The following is a 16,214-nucleotide window of genomic DNA, read 5'->3' on the forward strand; positions in this document are numbered from 1 at the left end:
AGAATTTCCAATCTATGTTTTGTTAATTCAAATTCTCAGCTGACATCAGCTGACTTCAGATCGCTTCTGATTGAGCAAGAATTCAGCACATCTGTTTTTTTACTACCTTTTTTAGTGAAATTTCTCACTGTTATTCAAAATGACGTTTATCAATGACAGCAACAGTGTTCTTTTGGTCCTAGATCATGAAATTTCAGAAAATAATGTTACAGATTTGATAACAGAAATAAAGAAACCATTGTGCAATGCTAAGCAATTGACAATTGCACCAACAAACGAATTAGATGCACGTAAGTATTTAATACTTTAACTATAGTTAGTTAATAGTCGTTTGAAAATTGAAGATAGATAATTTAGGATTTTTAACGAATTATTTCAATGGTGACAGCAATTTTATTCGTAAATCAATAAGTTATCTCGAGTTATCTTGATTACAGGTCTTAACAGTGTACCTTGCTATGATACAATTATTTCTGTTTTCAAGCAATCATGTCCTAATTATGAAACATATTTCGATGATTGTATGAAGGTAATGAAACCAGCTGGTATGCTAATTATTTACGAGTCATTCGAAGAAAAAAAGGATGTACAATCTATGTACGACAGAAGAGTATCGAATTTAAAATTAGCTGGTTTCAAAGTGAAATCACCTGAGGATGTAAATACCGAATTAAAGCATCTGTTGCTCAACATCTACAAAGACATGGATAATGTGTCTGAAATAGTAGCAGAAAAACCCTCGTTCGAAGTAAGACATTCCATTATTTATCTGTTAATTGTTACAATGAAAATACACTGTTCGATACATTGTAAATTTCTATATATAGATCGGTTCTAGCGTGTCGCTTAGTTTCGGACAAGCAAAATCCAATGTCTGGAAATTAGATAGCGCCGTTGAGGAAGAATTGATCGACGAGGATGATCTTCTAGATGAAACGGACATATTAAAACCCGAAGCTTCGAGTTTAAAAGGTAGGCATCAAAATATTTATATAATTTTTGTACAGATATATTAATTGAGATTCTGTTTCAGTTTGCGGCACAACAGGCAAACGAAAAGCATGTAAAGATTGCTCGTGCGGACTAGCCGAAGAACTTAGTGGACAAACTGTGGAAGAGAAAACTGTAAAGTCTTCCTGTGGAAATGTATGTGGCGATATAAGACTCACATTTATATAACAAAGAAGAAAAAGTAAACAGAAAATTGATAAAAATTTTATACATTTTACAGTGCTACCTTGGCGACGCGTTCAGATGTGCCAGCTGTCCCTATCTAGGTATGCCTGCGTTTAAACCTGGCGAAAAAATCGTATTACCCGAAAGTCAATTGACAGTGGAGTAGCGAAGAATTTGTAAGTTGGTTGAAGATTTTTTCCCATTTGCATGTAACTGTTCTAATAATAATTTCATTATTATTATGTGTTTGATTACAGTGATTCTACTTAATATAAAATAATTTTGTTACTTTATTGTTGGTGGAACTAGAAAATGAATAGAAGTTTAAATAATGTATTTCTCTAATAAATATATGCAAAATAAATGCGAATATTTCATTAAGTTTATTTTTATCTTGATTCATCAGAAAGATACGAAAGATTTCAGGTGCGAAGTAGACACTTTGGGAGCATCGGCGAAAAACATCCTTATTTTCGGGACTTAAAAAGCCATTGAAAATATTGAAATTGAAAGTATTATAACATTGTGAAGAAAAGTTTTCGGTATATTTGTACAGTACATATTGTAGGGACAGTAAAGTAATTGAAATTTCTGTTAATTATCAACTTTATATTTAAGTACAAACACAAGGAAAATAACGAAGTACATATATTAGCATTTTCCTGTTTGTGAACTATCCAAAAAACTCCTTCGTACCAGGGAATATAAATATTTCACTAATAAAGTCACTATCCCGTCTCTGGGGATGAGTGCACGCGAAATGCTTATATTCCAAATATAATATTTAACATACATCGCTTGCATCATTCTATTCCAACATATTACGGAATTTAACAAATCATACAAACATTTTATATATAAAACTGTGTACTAAAGTCTAAAAGCAAGGATCACTATGTTCCAAAAGTAAATAATGTTTTTTCTTGGTTAAAATAATTTGCAACGTACACAGGAACAAAATGTAATTGTCATGTATTTAACTTGCTTTGCCTTTCCGACAATAGGAACGTTATTTCATCGGACTAAACCGTTGAAAACTAAAAATGAGGAAATTCAGTAGTTGGTTCATAATTTTTTCTTTTGATGAAATAATGAATTGTTTGTCTGTCAAAAAAGAAAAACATAGTATCTACTACAATCTGTTTCTTGTGTTTATTCGCTGTGTCTTTCATTCAGGGTTCAGAGTTCAGAGCATTAACGACGCTTTTCCTATTAATATACAATGATGTATAAATTTTTCATTTGTAAAACTATTCTGAAATAATAATTTCAAATGAACAACAATTATACTATATGGCTAAAGTTAATAATTTTACACGTGACTTTGGTACAAATTTAAGTTTAGGTTCTAAGTAGCTGGATGTTGTTATCAGCCACCTGTTAGTAGCGAAGGATTATCTAGTTTAGAACATAAAGAGAGTGGTAGAAAGTTCAGTTTGACACATAATTATTGGAAGAAGTAGTTACGCAACAAAATGTAATATGACCGTTTCGCAATAAGACTCATCAATTATTGTTCTTTAGAAGCTATTTCTGCTTAAGTATATAATTGTTTATGTTTTGCCCAGAATATTAAGAAAAATGACTAAGAATCAATCCAGTCTGCAACAAACTTTGTCATTTGTATTGTACTTTCTAGATGCACGAGTGTTTGTTATAAATGTAAATGATCTTATCGTTATCTTTAGTTATAAATATCTGTTTCTCAGAAGTTAATAATTTATATGTACTGTGGATTTTTTCATGAGTAGCAATGAATTCTTTTCTACATTCAAGAGCTGCACTGTCGCTTCAACTTGTAAGCGCACATCCCTGTACGAATATACAAAATAACGCTGTACAAGATTTATACAAATAGCTGCAGTTCTTTTGTAAATAATGTTATGTACTTATATTAAGTTGAATACGAATGCTGATATTTCAAGTCTGCCCGAACAATGTTTTTGTGGTTTTCTATGTAAGACGTTTATAATGATATTTCAAGCAAATTACGTATAGGCATATTCAATTTTGTATGATATACATAGAATTCGACCTAATTGTGACCTAATACATAATAAAGTACAAGAACAAATGCAAATGTACTCGATGAAATAGGAAAAGTAATAAAATAAAGATTTATCACTGTGGCAATGTAATTACATATTCACAATTTATCGTGTGAATTATCAAGCTCGATGAATCTTAATTAAGAAATCTCCAATTATTTTGTACAAACACAATAATGTTCATTAGAATCTCGTGATCTACAACCCTCTAGGAATGTACTCAATAGTACGTTGAGCAATTAAGTCTAGCAATTAAGGCAGCTTTTCTCATGTATCGGTCTATTGTTGTAATCAGTTTTCATTTTTGGTGCAATCTGCTTTAAAACGCGTTTGTTTCATTACCGTTGAAACATTTACAAGATGAAAGTCAATGTTGTAAACAGAAATGGTTAAGAGAATTAGAAAGTATACGTTCGATATAACTATAAGAATTTTCTACGTCTCTCGTCACACCTCCTCTATTGCTTGTCCACTCCGTTAGAATCACGGTGGAACTCGATTGTTTTGCTCTCTCCTATGAAAAAGTATAACAATCATATATCTTTAAAAAAAAAAAGAGAAGATTGATTTCTCTTGAATAACTATTTGAAATAATCCTTATATCAACACAGCCTTATACATCGTATGAAATAGTGAAGTCTTTGAGAAGACCTTTGGTTTTCGTTTGCTGACTGTATCATTGTTCCGTAGTGTTTGCAAAAATGTATTATGTATTATGTTTGTATTATGTACAAACGTGACGTTCTGCGAGGTTAACATTTCTACGAACTTTATATGAAATCTGCGAAAACTTCGGCAATTAGCACATTGAATTAATAGTTTATGCTACCAGTTGATATCATTGAGCAAACAACTTTTCTCTTCTTTCCTAATACCCTTCCTTCCCGGCACAGCAGTACACGGCTGTAAAAGAATAAAATTTCGAATAGAAATTCAATAAATTCAACTTCTAAACATTTTTAACAATGTCAAAAGTATGGTCTAATAAATTACAATAAATTCCCCAGATGTAACAAGATATTAATGTTTTCTTTTTATTAATTTCGTATGTTAGTTTAATATTATAGAAATGTTAATAATTAAAAATGTTCCAACCGTTTTCGAGCATTCTTGTTAAATGAGACGATATACTAAATTGAGAATATAAGTTTGATCTCTGAATTTATGAAAAATTTTGTACGAAATGATCATTATAGATATTTTCATCGATATATAATTATCATAGTTTTGAAAACTTCCCTTTTTATGCTACGATGAAAACAGTTCGCGTTGATAGAGGAACGTATTGCACATTTTCAGATTACCTAAGTACTTAGAGTTTAGACAACAAGTGACATAACACAACGTCATGCATAAACGCGTGATCAACTGATAGTGAAAAATTAAGCAATTGGTAACATAAGCATCATATTTTCAAGGAAATACTGTAAAGGTTAATTTACTTATTAGTAATTGATGAATACTATGCAACGGTCTTAATTGTAATTTTGTATTAAATATTAAGTACCTTAGCACAAATAATAGCTTTCAGTAATATATTAGATATAAACGATATAGTAAAATAAAAAAAGAAATAGATACACAGTAATACTGTCATTGTCTTGTTCGTTTCGTTAACGTAGCAAATACAATATATGAACGCCGACTGAATGAAATTTTTTACGCGCACTTAGAAAAAAAAGTTCACCACTCATGGTACTGGATTGGTATTGGAACTCAGATCTAGCATTTCTCACTTAAGAATTAAATTGTTTAGATCAATGATTAAAAATGTATCAGAATTAAATCCATGTCATGCACGCGAATGATTCTTATGCTTTAACTGATGTTTCACTCACAGCTTCGCAGCTATTCATGTTGCAGCAGTTGCAGCGGTCACCTTGATTGTCCGGTCGTCTGCGTAATTTATTCACGTAATAACTAAGTACGATTATTATAACTATAAGTACAGCAGTAAGTACACCAAAAATTATTAATATTTTGTACTCATTGTGTTCCTTGATCATGACCATTTGTGCACTGGCTTCGTTTGTCTTATCACACCTGTTCACAGAAACCAACAGACTCATTATAAAGTATATTTCCATGAAAATCAGACAATAAAATAGGCGAAAGAAAAAATTTAATGCGAACACATACTTGCAGTCAATTACACTAAGATTCTTAGGAACTTGTTCAGTTTTTGCACAATAGATCTGGCATGCCTTTGTCGTATTACCAAGATCTTCGCAACGAGATCCTTCTGAATATTTACATTTACAAACTGGTTTTTCATTTTGGACGGAGCACTGACCATCGTGCAGACAATAGTCTGTGCACGGGTCTGTTGCACATCTTGGTCCAACGAATGTACCATTGCATTTACAGCTGGGTAATCCATTATATCGATCTATACTGCAGCTACCTTGAAGGCAGTAATTGTGGCAGAGGTCTACCTCGCAATGCTCACCAGTAAACCTAAAATATATGTATTACCGTTTGCATAAAGGTGTGGTTGCTAGTTACTTAATCTATCTTCATTGTATATTAAGCAAGCAAAATAAAGTATAAACACAAAAGTGATCTGCGAGAGAACATTCTTTATATCTTAGAACTCACCCAAGCTTGCAACGGCAGACGTCGGCCCCGATTGCGAGTCCTCCGTTAAGGCAGTATTTTGATTTCTCGGTGATAGATTTCGACTGTTCTGTCGTGCTAGTAGGTAAATTGTTAAATATCTCGGCAGCCTTTGCCGCTTTCTTCGTTTCTCTCTGTTTCGCGAGTGCTTCGCAGTCCATGGCTATCCTTGCGTTATCCCGCGCGACTATTCCGTTCACATTGCCTTGTTGTAACCACTGATGCGGCGCGAAGTCCAGCTGATAGTCTGCTCTATTTTTTGGGACCGACCAGATCGACTTGCGGACCCGATCGGTCCAGTATATCGTGTCACGATTCACGGCCATGTAAACTATTTGCTGGTTCGAAGTGCGTGTCACCGGTTCGCGTTCGGAACCGTCAAGATTACTCCTCTCGATCTTACTGTGTACAGCTTCCCCATCGTCGGTCCAGTAGAGCTTCCCTTCGACATGATCTATGGCCACCGCTAGTGGCTCGAACAGATCTCCTTCGATAACGGTGATTCGTTCGGTTCCGTCGAAATTCGACCGCTCTATCCGCTGATTCGTTTTATTACTATTTACCCAGTATATGTGACTAGAAACAACGTATAATCATCAGATATGCGATGCGCGATCCCGTGAACGTACATTTATTTTTTTTTCGACTTTCGATCGGTACAAGCACTCGGTCTGAACGTCTACGTCTACGAGAATGAAATGAAAAGGCCAGTCGAGAGATTTTCCCGCCGAGAATTTCCGTGACACCCGCGTCTATGTGTATGTTTACATGTAGAGATAAATGGCACACCTGTTACACGAGTCCACAGCGATGCCATGCAGATTCCTGCCCTTTATTCTGTGAAGGATGATGGGATCTTCTGGAAGTCTATTCAATGGCATGTGCATTCGCATGATCACTCCTTGTAACGCGTCGCTCCAAAACAGGGTTCGCGTTTTGTCGTCGAAAGCGAGCCCTATGACACGACCATTTCCTTGCGATGGGGATAAACAATCGACGATTAGTATCGATAAACTTTTTACATACACGATGCGATGTCTTTTCCTACGTAAGTATGTTTTTCATTTTATTCATAGGCGGAGTCGGAAGGTGAAGCTAGTCGCTCTCAAAGCTGAGCGGGCTCTTAGGAAACACGCACAGAGGGCCCGTTTCAGCCGACGTTCGACGTTGTGTCTCTTTTTCGCATGCTTGAAAAAAGAGACAGATGCGTCGAACGTCGGCCAAATCGGACGAAAACGGGTCCACTGTGCGCGTTCCCTTATTAGTCGCGTTGTTTGAACGAGATTGCGGTAATCGTAATTTCCTAATATACTTTTGTGGCTCCATTACAACTTGAATTAACTTGTACTTACCTTGAACTAGCGGCCTTATATTTTTCTCCGACAGACTGACACTGAACACAGAAACGTTGGCGACCGTGTCGGAGACGAATAATGTGTCTGTAGAATCATCGTAGACCAATCCGGCCAGAGACTGAGCTTCATCGATTTCGATTTGTCCAGCAAGCGAATAATTTTTCGAGTAAAATTCGATGTGTCGTCCGATCGCCACTGCCAAATCTACAATAAAGACAGACAGTGTACTCTTGTACTTCCATAAAGCTAATCACCACTCATCTTCTCTTCAACGAGACTATCTACATCAGGCCTGGCCAACCCAAATGGTTTCACGGGCCACTTTGATGACGCGTAACGTTACAGCGGGCCGCACTTCAGTAAACATGCTTTTAAAAAATGTAATACAAATACAAAATGAATAAAACTTTATTGTTATACGTCGCATTTGCGCATTATAACAATATGACACATACAAATTTTCATTTATTTAATATTTTTCGTATACATACAACGAGAAACAAAAGTTTCGATAGAAACATAAAATCGCCCGGCGGGCCGCGTGTTGGCCAGCCCTGATCTACATAATTGATTTAATTAAACGGAGATAAACATATACAATGTATGTTATTCAGTTTACTCGTTAGTAGACCGCGGATTTGACACATTTACGACATAATGCAACTCGATAAGAAAATTTAAAGAAATTCAAAATACTGTTGTATTATTTGTGACCCATTCAAATGATTGAAAAGAGAGATCTACATATAGATGTCCATGTATCTCCTGTCGTGTATCTTGCAACGAATGCAGACAGTTTTTATTTTGCATCGATATAAACATACTAATATTTGGAGCTGCGGAGCAGTTTACCAACATGTAACCATTCATCTACCCGGTTGCAATAAAGTTTAACCATCAAGGTCACATTTTATCGATACCCTCGTAATTCACACGGGGAGGATCCTATCGGGACACTTATAATTATGTACAATGGTTGGAATTTATGAACTGTCTGTGCAATATTGACCACGGTTATCATTTCGATAAAAACTGACCTTATGCATATAATATATTACAATTTCAACATTGTCGGATAACCTCGATTTTGCGTGCAAATGCAGGCGTAAATCCAAAGATAAAATGGTGTCAAACAGCCGTTTACCCTTGCGGGTAAATATCTTTTATTATAATACAAACAAATCAATTTTCCATCTCGGGTTCGTCGGCGTCGGCGTTTCATATCCTTTATATTTTTATTAGAAGAAGAGACTAGTCACGTGAACGTTTTCTCGTTAGATAAAAGCCGCTAGCCGTTCGTGGATAGTAAATCTGTTAACATTAGCCGAGCATTAATCACGTCGCATCATCATGACAGACAGCATGCGAAAATAAAACTAGCGAGTAACTGACAATTAAAGATTGAATGTTATCTCAACTACTTGATTACTGCTGTTGATGGCAATCGTTCAGAAGTCATGAACGGTCGATGGCGCTACGATACTAACCATTACACAGAAAAATATCAATCTTCTCGAGATATTGCAGTTGACGATAAACCTTAATAAAAACTTTCATAATTCGATACACGAATGTGCTATCAAAAAGCAAAAAGGACGGAAAAATATTCGCTGGTGGAGATTCGAATTTTTAAACAAATATACAGTAGCGGACAAAAGTTTAAGACCGCTCTAAAGAAGACGATAACTTCTTTAATATCGTACTATACGATTTGAATTTTTTTGGGAAGCTAGAGCAATTAGTTTATTAAAGGATGTGGAAAGAAATTTTTTCAAAAATTGCAATTGATCGGAATTGTTGAAAAAATACTAAAAGTTGAATTTTTAAATTTTTATGTGGGCCTATATCGAAAATTTAAAAAATACGTTTTGTAGATCTGTGTCAATTAAACATATTCTTAATCTTCTTATTCTGAAAATTTCGTCAAAATCGGTTAACGTTGCAATGAGCTACAAACATTTAAAGATGGTAAAAATTGCAGATTTTCACGATTTTCGGCAATAAATCGTGAAAATCTGCAATTTTTACCATCTTTAAACGTTTGTAGCTCATTGCAACGTCGACCGATTTTGACGAAATTTTCAGAATATGTTTAATTGACACAGATCTACAAAAAGTATTTTTTAAATTTTCAATATAAGGCCACATAAAAAAGTTAAAAATTCAACTGTTAGTATTTTTTTGCAAATTTTTTTGCAAATTGCAATAAATTTCTTTCCACGTCCTTTAGTAAACTAATTGCTCTAGCTTCCCAAAAAAGTTCAAATCGTATAGTACAACATTAAAAAAGTTATCGTCTTCTTTAGAGCGGTCTTAAACTTTTGTCCGCTACTGTATATTGTGTATATGTACGCGCGTATTGCTTTCCTGTGTAGGGTTTTTGCATTATCGTTAGATCGGCAAGAAATAACGTATTAAGCTTGTATATTGTATATGTATTAAGAACTGCACCGAATCGAAAGCAAATTAGAAACTTTCACATTTCTCACATATAATATGTGTCTATGTATACTGTATACATAACAAATTCTTAGAGTTCGATTATCGATTACAGTGTCTATATGTATACAGTGTCCATTCATAGATCAAAATGTTATCTACTACAATTCAGTCCACGAAGTCTAAAGTTTATTACGCCGCGCCGCGCCGTACTAATAAATCAATGAATTCTATACATTTTGCAATTGTAAGAGGGGAAGATAGTAACCTCAACCTATTAACCCAGCTATACATTCACAAATGTATGTCTATCAGTGTATCACTCATTAGGCGTCCACGGGGTGTAAATTGTAAACGAATATAGACGACCACGTGTTTTTCATTCAGCAAGTAATGCAAATGCGATGTAGGTATATGCATTACACATACTACATACTATACAGGGTATTTCACCTAACTTGACCACCTTGAATATCTTTGTTGTTTTTAAAGATACGTCGAATGTCTGAAGGACAAAGTTGAATGGTAAAATGGGGCCCATACGATACCAAAAGAGTTTTTGTTTTTATGTAATTTTTTTTAGAGATATGAAGGTCACCTTCATTTTTTTAAATGGAATGAAGTATTTTTTAATACATCAATCGATGCAGCTGGACATTCGTTATAAAAAAGTGCTAACCTATGTATGTCATAATACCATAATAATAATAACTAAAATACCATTACTGTCGTACTAAGACGTTAGGCGTTTACTTACTTGCGAATTCGATAAAGTTTGCTACATTACGCTGTCGAGGAATGTCAGCCCCTAAATTGCGACTCTGTACACTAGCGAACGAATTCGATTAGAATCAATTCAGATCAATTTGTGTCTCAAACTTATTTTTCAACGCAAAATTCTGTTCGTAACTTTCTTATTTTTGATTGTTTATTTATGAAACCTCCGCTGGCACACGGGCGGCTCTTTTCCGGTTAAAATGATATCCCACACGATGCAGTTCGAACTATAATTGTTTGCCTAATCCACGATATAGTGGAGCCTCGACTATCCGAACTAGATTAGACACGACGTTTTCGAGACGATTTTAGAACGTGTTCCAGTGGGAGTTTTGCAATGTTCGAGGTCATGAATGAAAGGTGAAGAATGGCGCTGTGTGATAGAGGTGATCACGTTTAAAAAGTCAACAGAACCAGTGTAACGTCTTAGTATGACAGTAATGGTATTTTAGAGTTATTTAAATTCAAATATCTCCTGAACTATTAACCTTTAGCACTCGAAAGCCGACTCTGAGGTGCCACTAAAAGTTGCTGTACCATTATTCAAACTATTGTTTACGTTATTAAATGTTAATAATTACTAAACATCTAGGTATTGTATGGAGTATTCGCCAATTTCGTATCCATCGAATTTAAGAAATCATAGAAAATGGGAATATTATTATGGAAATATTCTTGGTTGGAAGAAATGTTTAATTTTCGGGTTAAAATGTCTCCGAGAGCAAAGGGTTAACTTTTCGACATACATAGATTAGTACTTTCTTATAACGAACGTCCAGCTGCATCGATTGATGTATCAAAAAATACCTCATTCGATTAAAAAAATGAAGGTGACCTTCATATCTCTAAAGAAATTACATAAAAACAAAAATTCTTTTGGCATCGTATGAGCCCCATTTTACCATTCAACTTTGTCCTTCAGACATTTGACGTATCTTTAAAAACAACAAAGATATTTAAGATGGTCAAGTTAGATAAGAACGATAAAATCAATGACCAATTATCTCGACAGTGTACACATCTGGATAATGTACACTGTACACAATAGTGAAACTACCCGGATGGTGGCAAAGTGGCAATGTATTCTTGAGCGGCAGTAGTGTTGCTAGACGAGAGGAAGGAGCACGAATTGTGGGGAAAAGTTATACCCTCTCCCTGCACGAAAGTATTAGGTTGGAAAGAAAGTTCTTGTGATTTTTATTATAAAAACAAAATATCAAAAATCGTAAGAACTTTCTTTCCAACTTAATACAATGAGATCGTGTAATGAAAGACTGGCTCGGTTGTTAAGCAACAAATACGTAAATGTCACTAATATTAGATCAGTGTCAGAAGGAAAATTCGTTGTTCAAAATACGTTATTGTTTATTTTGTCACCATGCATGACAAAACGAAACACACGGACGCGTCGTACAAACATTTCGATGGAGTGGAGTAAAAGTTTATCGGGGAAGTCGAAGATTATCAATTTCTTTCGTCTCCGATCGAGTCCCGCCGGGAAAAACGTAAATGCGTAATGACATAGCAGCGCCGATGTTTTTGCGCGCGGTGCATTAATTGAGTAATTTATGTGCGACCATCGAGGTAATAAAATTTCTTGTCAGTCGACAATTCAGCAAGGAGACTTTGTTTATATAGGACGTGATAATACAAGGAAAACTGAATGTTAATCGAGCACTTGCACGTTACGATCGCGTGAATTTAATGAACTTGACGCGCGATAAAGATTCGCGTCATTTGCCTTCGCAATGCTTGACCGAGAACTTTCCTTTCGGCGCGTCGCGCGTCGCGTCGAGCAAAATGTTATTTCCCTAATCATCCGAAAAGCCGGTTTAAGAATCGTTTGTCTTTTGACTTTTTTGTCAAAATCAAACTCAAACACAGATGCTGATGGCCGCAAACGGCTTTCAAGCAAAAAACAGTTCAATTTCATTGACAAGTATGTATCATCAATTATTAATTTATCTGTTATTTTGGTATTACGATTCCAGTTAATCCGCTTGTTATTATTTATAATTACCTTTTTGGCAGCAGTGTGATTATTTACAAATTTATGGTTGACACCGATACCGACAATAAGTAATTTTTCTCGCTTTACATACAATAAGCAATTATCCTCTGTTTATCTAAATTATTTCAAGACACAGCGAAATAACAACGATACCGCAGTAACGAAATTATTTCGAAAATGTGATTATTGTATCCGTCGATGTAAATAATTTTGTCACTTTTTTTATAAATAACAAATTATAATAAATTCGTTTTAATAAACCATTTTTCTATTGCATTTTAACAGTTTCGTAACCGTAGATGTACTAATTAATCTTTATACTTACGATTTACTATAAAAAATAATCTACATCATTATTATATTGTAATTTTATTGTTAAACGGCCTGAATGATATTTTCATACGTATTATTACACCATTATTATGTAATTCTTATGTAATTCTGTGACTCAGTATTATCATTGATTTTCAAACGAAGTTGATCTGGTATACTTAGCAGATACGCGCTGATATTGATATTTCCCATCGATCAACCTATTCAGATAACGAAGAATTCCTATCGGAAAATTCGTTGGTCGACGATAATGTTTAAATTGTGCCATTACTTGATCAATTTGAAAAAATATTTCTACCACTTTATTCCGTTAAAAGCTACTGGATGGAAAGGAAATGAATATCGCGTGAAAAACCAAAATCAACAATTACAACTGTTCGTTACGTAATTACAAAAATAGTGGATCGTGTCGTTAGCTTTGAGTCGAATCATGGCCGAGTATGCAAACCGATTTAAAACGGTATTTTAAAGTTGAACGTGACCGGGGCCAATGAATATTCAATAGAAAAAAGGCGGAAAGTTAAACGGACAGCTGATTCATCTTTTACCTCCTTCATTACTTCAACTTTGATTTCTAATCGTTTTCAAAACCTCGTCGCATTAGTTGCTCAAATTAGTTTCGCGACAGAAAAGCGAGATGCGAAACTTTGCAGGCGCACGTCGCATCTTCAAAGTATCGCTCTTTGGAGGAGGACGAAGTTATATATGGGTCTAACGAAAAAGACCGCGAATTCCAAGGTAACCTATTTGGCCAGCAATCGCTGAATTCAGTTGTGATACTGGTATCAATTTACAGTTAACGAGCCGAATAAATCGAATTACATATCCTGGTATGTAATGCATACACGTCGACTCGTGTATCGATCTAAGTACGGTGACGTTTGATACTCATGAATTATAAATTCGTTTACTCGCGCATTACGTAACCTAATTTTCCAATGCCATCGAATAGCTAATTAAACAATCGGCGCATAGATAGAGCACGCAACGAGAATCTAGTCTAAGTTTTTCACGTGTTTCGAATTTTTTCCGTAAGACGTGTGCCCGCGAACGGATTACGCTTCCGATATAAATTCACTGGAGCGTATAATAACAGAGCCAGCCCCCGATGATTTGTAACGAGATGAGCGAAAAAGTCGGCAGTTTACAAAGGTCGCGACACGAGGTAATTTGCTCGATGCCCTAGCCAAACGTTCCGTTCCGTTTCTATGTCTCGCACGCGCCAGATTTCTATGCATGATCTACATTGTATGTACTTAGCTAGCAAGTCGCCGCGCCGCGCCGGATGACAGAAGACAGAAGACAGAGCAGGCCTTGTGTCATCGGGGATGGGAAAAATTGAAATTTCGACCCGGTGCGCTGGCCGAAAATATGATTTCGAAGCTCGCAGTTGTTCCAGTTTCATTGATAGAATTTGTTCGTGCACACGTTTAGCACGGTCGCACGTAACAGTTTGACATTCATTACGTAAACAGGTGTAAGGGCAAGTAACGCATCGATTAACGCGGTAATAAGCATCGCGATGATCCCACGGTGCGTTCGGATAAACAGCAAGGGTCGGTTTCATTCACCTTTCGACCGTGTTTCGTCTTTCAACGCGGTAAAGCGATCCTGGAGAAGTGGCGTACGTGACGAAGGAAGCCGCGTGAATGGAGTCGGCACTGTACTACTCAACCCGCAACGCGGTACCGTCCGGACAACCTCGTGTTCACGCCGTCTTATTATTGTCATTACGCTGACGCGGGTTTTTTCGTCACGTACGATCGTTCGCTGGATCCTTCGATTTACTTACCCCACGATCTGCCGTTCGCATTCGCTGCGTGGATCCCGAATACAATCGTTAACGTGACAATAAGGTATTCACGGGATGTCATGGTGTGCATTCATTTATTAGGCGATGGATCAGTGAAAAAATGATTTCGAGACGCGATTACTGCCGAGAAACAACGCGAATTCACTCAGACCCAAACTTTTTCTCTAACACTCTCGCAGCAATGCCGAACGAACACTACTACACATCCTCCCGCTCTAGCGGCTCTGCGCGAACTGAGGACTCGTGACTCGCGACTTCGATACCACTGTTAAACCTGCTACTTATTCGGCCAATGGCGTTCCGCAACTTTTGCGTTCGGCTTTAGCACGCCAACTATTTGCACTGGGAAAAACTTCACTGTTGTTTTAGGAACGAGCGAAGCCGAAATCGCGAACACCGTGTCTGTCGTAGACATTGATATTTATTCGAAATTCAATTAGAATCTCATTAGGAAAATTTTTACAATCGTATCGCTTTCTGAATATATTAATGTTTTATTTATTTCGTGACGCGGCATTATTTTCCGCAGATAATACGAATGGTTCATTCAATCATAAAGTTGAGTAAATTATTTTACAATGCGATCTATTTATGACAACTTAATCCAGAGTCTGGAGAGTGATAACGATGTACGGGTAGAACGCGTTGCAGTATACACAAATGGTGTTCCGAATGGTAAGTGCGGATTGTGATCTGTCCAACTTTAAAATACACGAAGCATTGGACGAATGTTTCACATACCTCCCCTGTTGTTCGCGAGAAAAACGTCCACTAAACGTCTGTACTAAATTCGGACTCCGTTACCATTGTTCTTTTGCATATTGTTGCATTTGTTGGCAGCCGATCAATCGCAAAGTAATAATAAAGTTGAAAGTGAAAATGTGGTTTATCTGTTTCGTAGAACCCATTCTCAAAATCGATTAACAATATTCGACATTAAATAACCATTCGAACGAACGATACATTATTTATTCCGTACCTGTAACGAATTGTATCATTTAAAATACTCTTAGTTTTCCGCGGGTGACATGACAGCGCCATCTATCGATTTCGTCGTGCAACTAAAACTGTGAAATATCCATAACAGACTTTCCCCTCGACACTTTTTATCTATGATTTACCCCTATGTTTGTAGGACATCTTTTTTATGGAACGACAACCGATGAACCGATAAGAAATTGCGAATAACACGTGTTAATATCGATAACATGTTGTTTTTATGAAATGCCAACGAATAAATGTTGGTACAGGCTTCAACACTTCGCGACACTATCAATTTTCAACATCTACATCAGTCAAGATGTCGTGTCTCCAAACGCACCTCACTTTTTCATTTTTCACAACCAAAGACAATGAAAAAAATATTAAAGCATATATATCTGTAACAATATATGGTAATTACGCGAATAGTATTACATCTCGTAACCATTATTTCAACAAAGACCTATAAAAGCAGCATCGAGTTCGGAATAACGTGACGATACAGTTCGCGATCGCGCCACCATGATCGAATCCTGTCACGAAAAACAAAAGCGTTCGGTTGCTGGTCGACCGGCTAATATTTGAATTAGAAAAACTACTCGAATTCTATTTGCGGTGTTGTTGCAGGTAAGATCACCTTGGCCGAGCAGGTTGTACTTATAAAA

General features: G+C 36.1%; 2 protein-coding genes across 4 annotated transcripts; one reads left to right on the top strand and one right to left on the bottom strand.

Annotated features, from left to right (window-relative positions):
• Window positions 1-139: 139 nt before the first annotated feature.
• Window positions 140-1,540, top strand: Ciapin1 (cytokine induced apoptosis inhibitor 1). Its single transcript, XM_076428180.1, has 6 exons — window positions 140-290; window positions 438-748; window positions 828-972; window positions 1,034-1,146; window positions 1,232-1,352; window positions 1,434-1,540. The coding sequence occupies exons 1-5, from the start codon at window positions 140-142 to the stop codon at window positions 1,340-1,342; spliced, it is 831 nt and encodes a 276-aa protein (XP_076284295.1). The 3' UTR covers window positions 1,343-1,352; window positions 1,434-1,540.
• Cue (Low-density lipoprotein receptor repeat domain-containing protein cueball) lies at window positions 1,541-16,160 on the bottom strand. 3 transcript variants are annotated; one of them, XM_076428179.1, is made up of 8 exons: window positions 14,548-15,531; window positions 7,193-7,399; window positions 6,630-6,813; window positions 5,823-6,416; window positions 5,364-5,681; window positions 5,211-5,267; window positions 5,063-5,120; window positions 1,541-4,127 (listed from the first exon to the last, which is right to left on the bottom strand). In XM_076428179.1, exons 1-8 carry the CDS (start codon window positions 14,636-14,638, stop codon window positions 4,050-4,052), a joined length of 1,587 nt encoding a protein of 528 aa, XP_076284294.1. In that variant the 5' UTR covers window positions 14,639-15,531; the 3' UTR covers window positions 1,541-4,049. The 3 variants fall into 3 exon arrangements, with proteins under 3 accessions (XP_076284294.1, XP_076284293.1, XP_076284292.1); XM_076428178.1 differs by lacking the exon at window positions 14,548-15,531 and adding an exon at window positions 15,548-16,160 and having other exon boundaries at window positions 5,063-5,267; XM_076428177.1 differs by having other exon boundaries at window positions 5,063-5,267; window positions 14,548-15,530.
• Window positions 16,161-16,214: the final 54 nt, after the last annotated feature.

This window comes from Lasioglossum baleicum, chromosome 7, assembly GCF_051020765.1.
Source record: "Lasioglossum baleicum chromosome 7, iyLasBale1, whole genome shotgun sequence".
Taxonomy (NCBI): Eukaryota; Metazoa; Arthropoda; class Insecta; order Hymenoptera; family Halictidae; genus Lasioglossum; species Lasioglossum baleicum.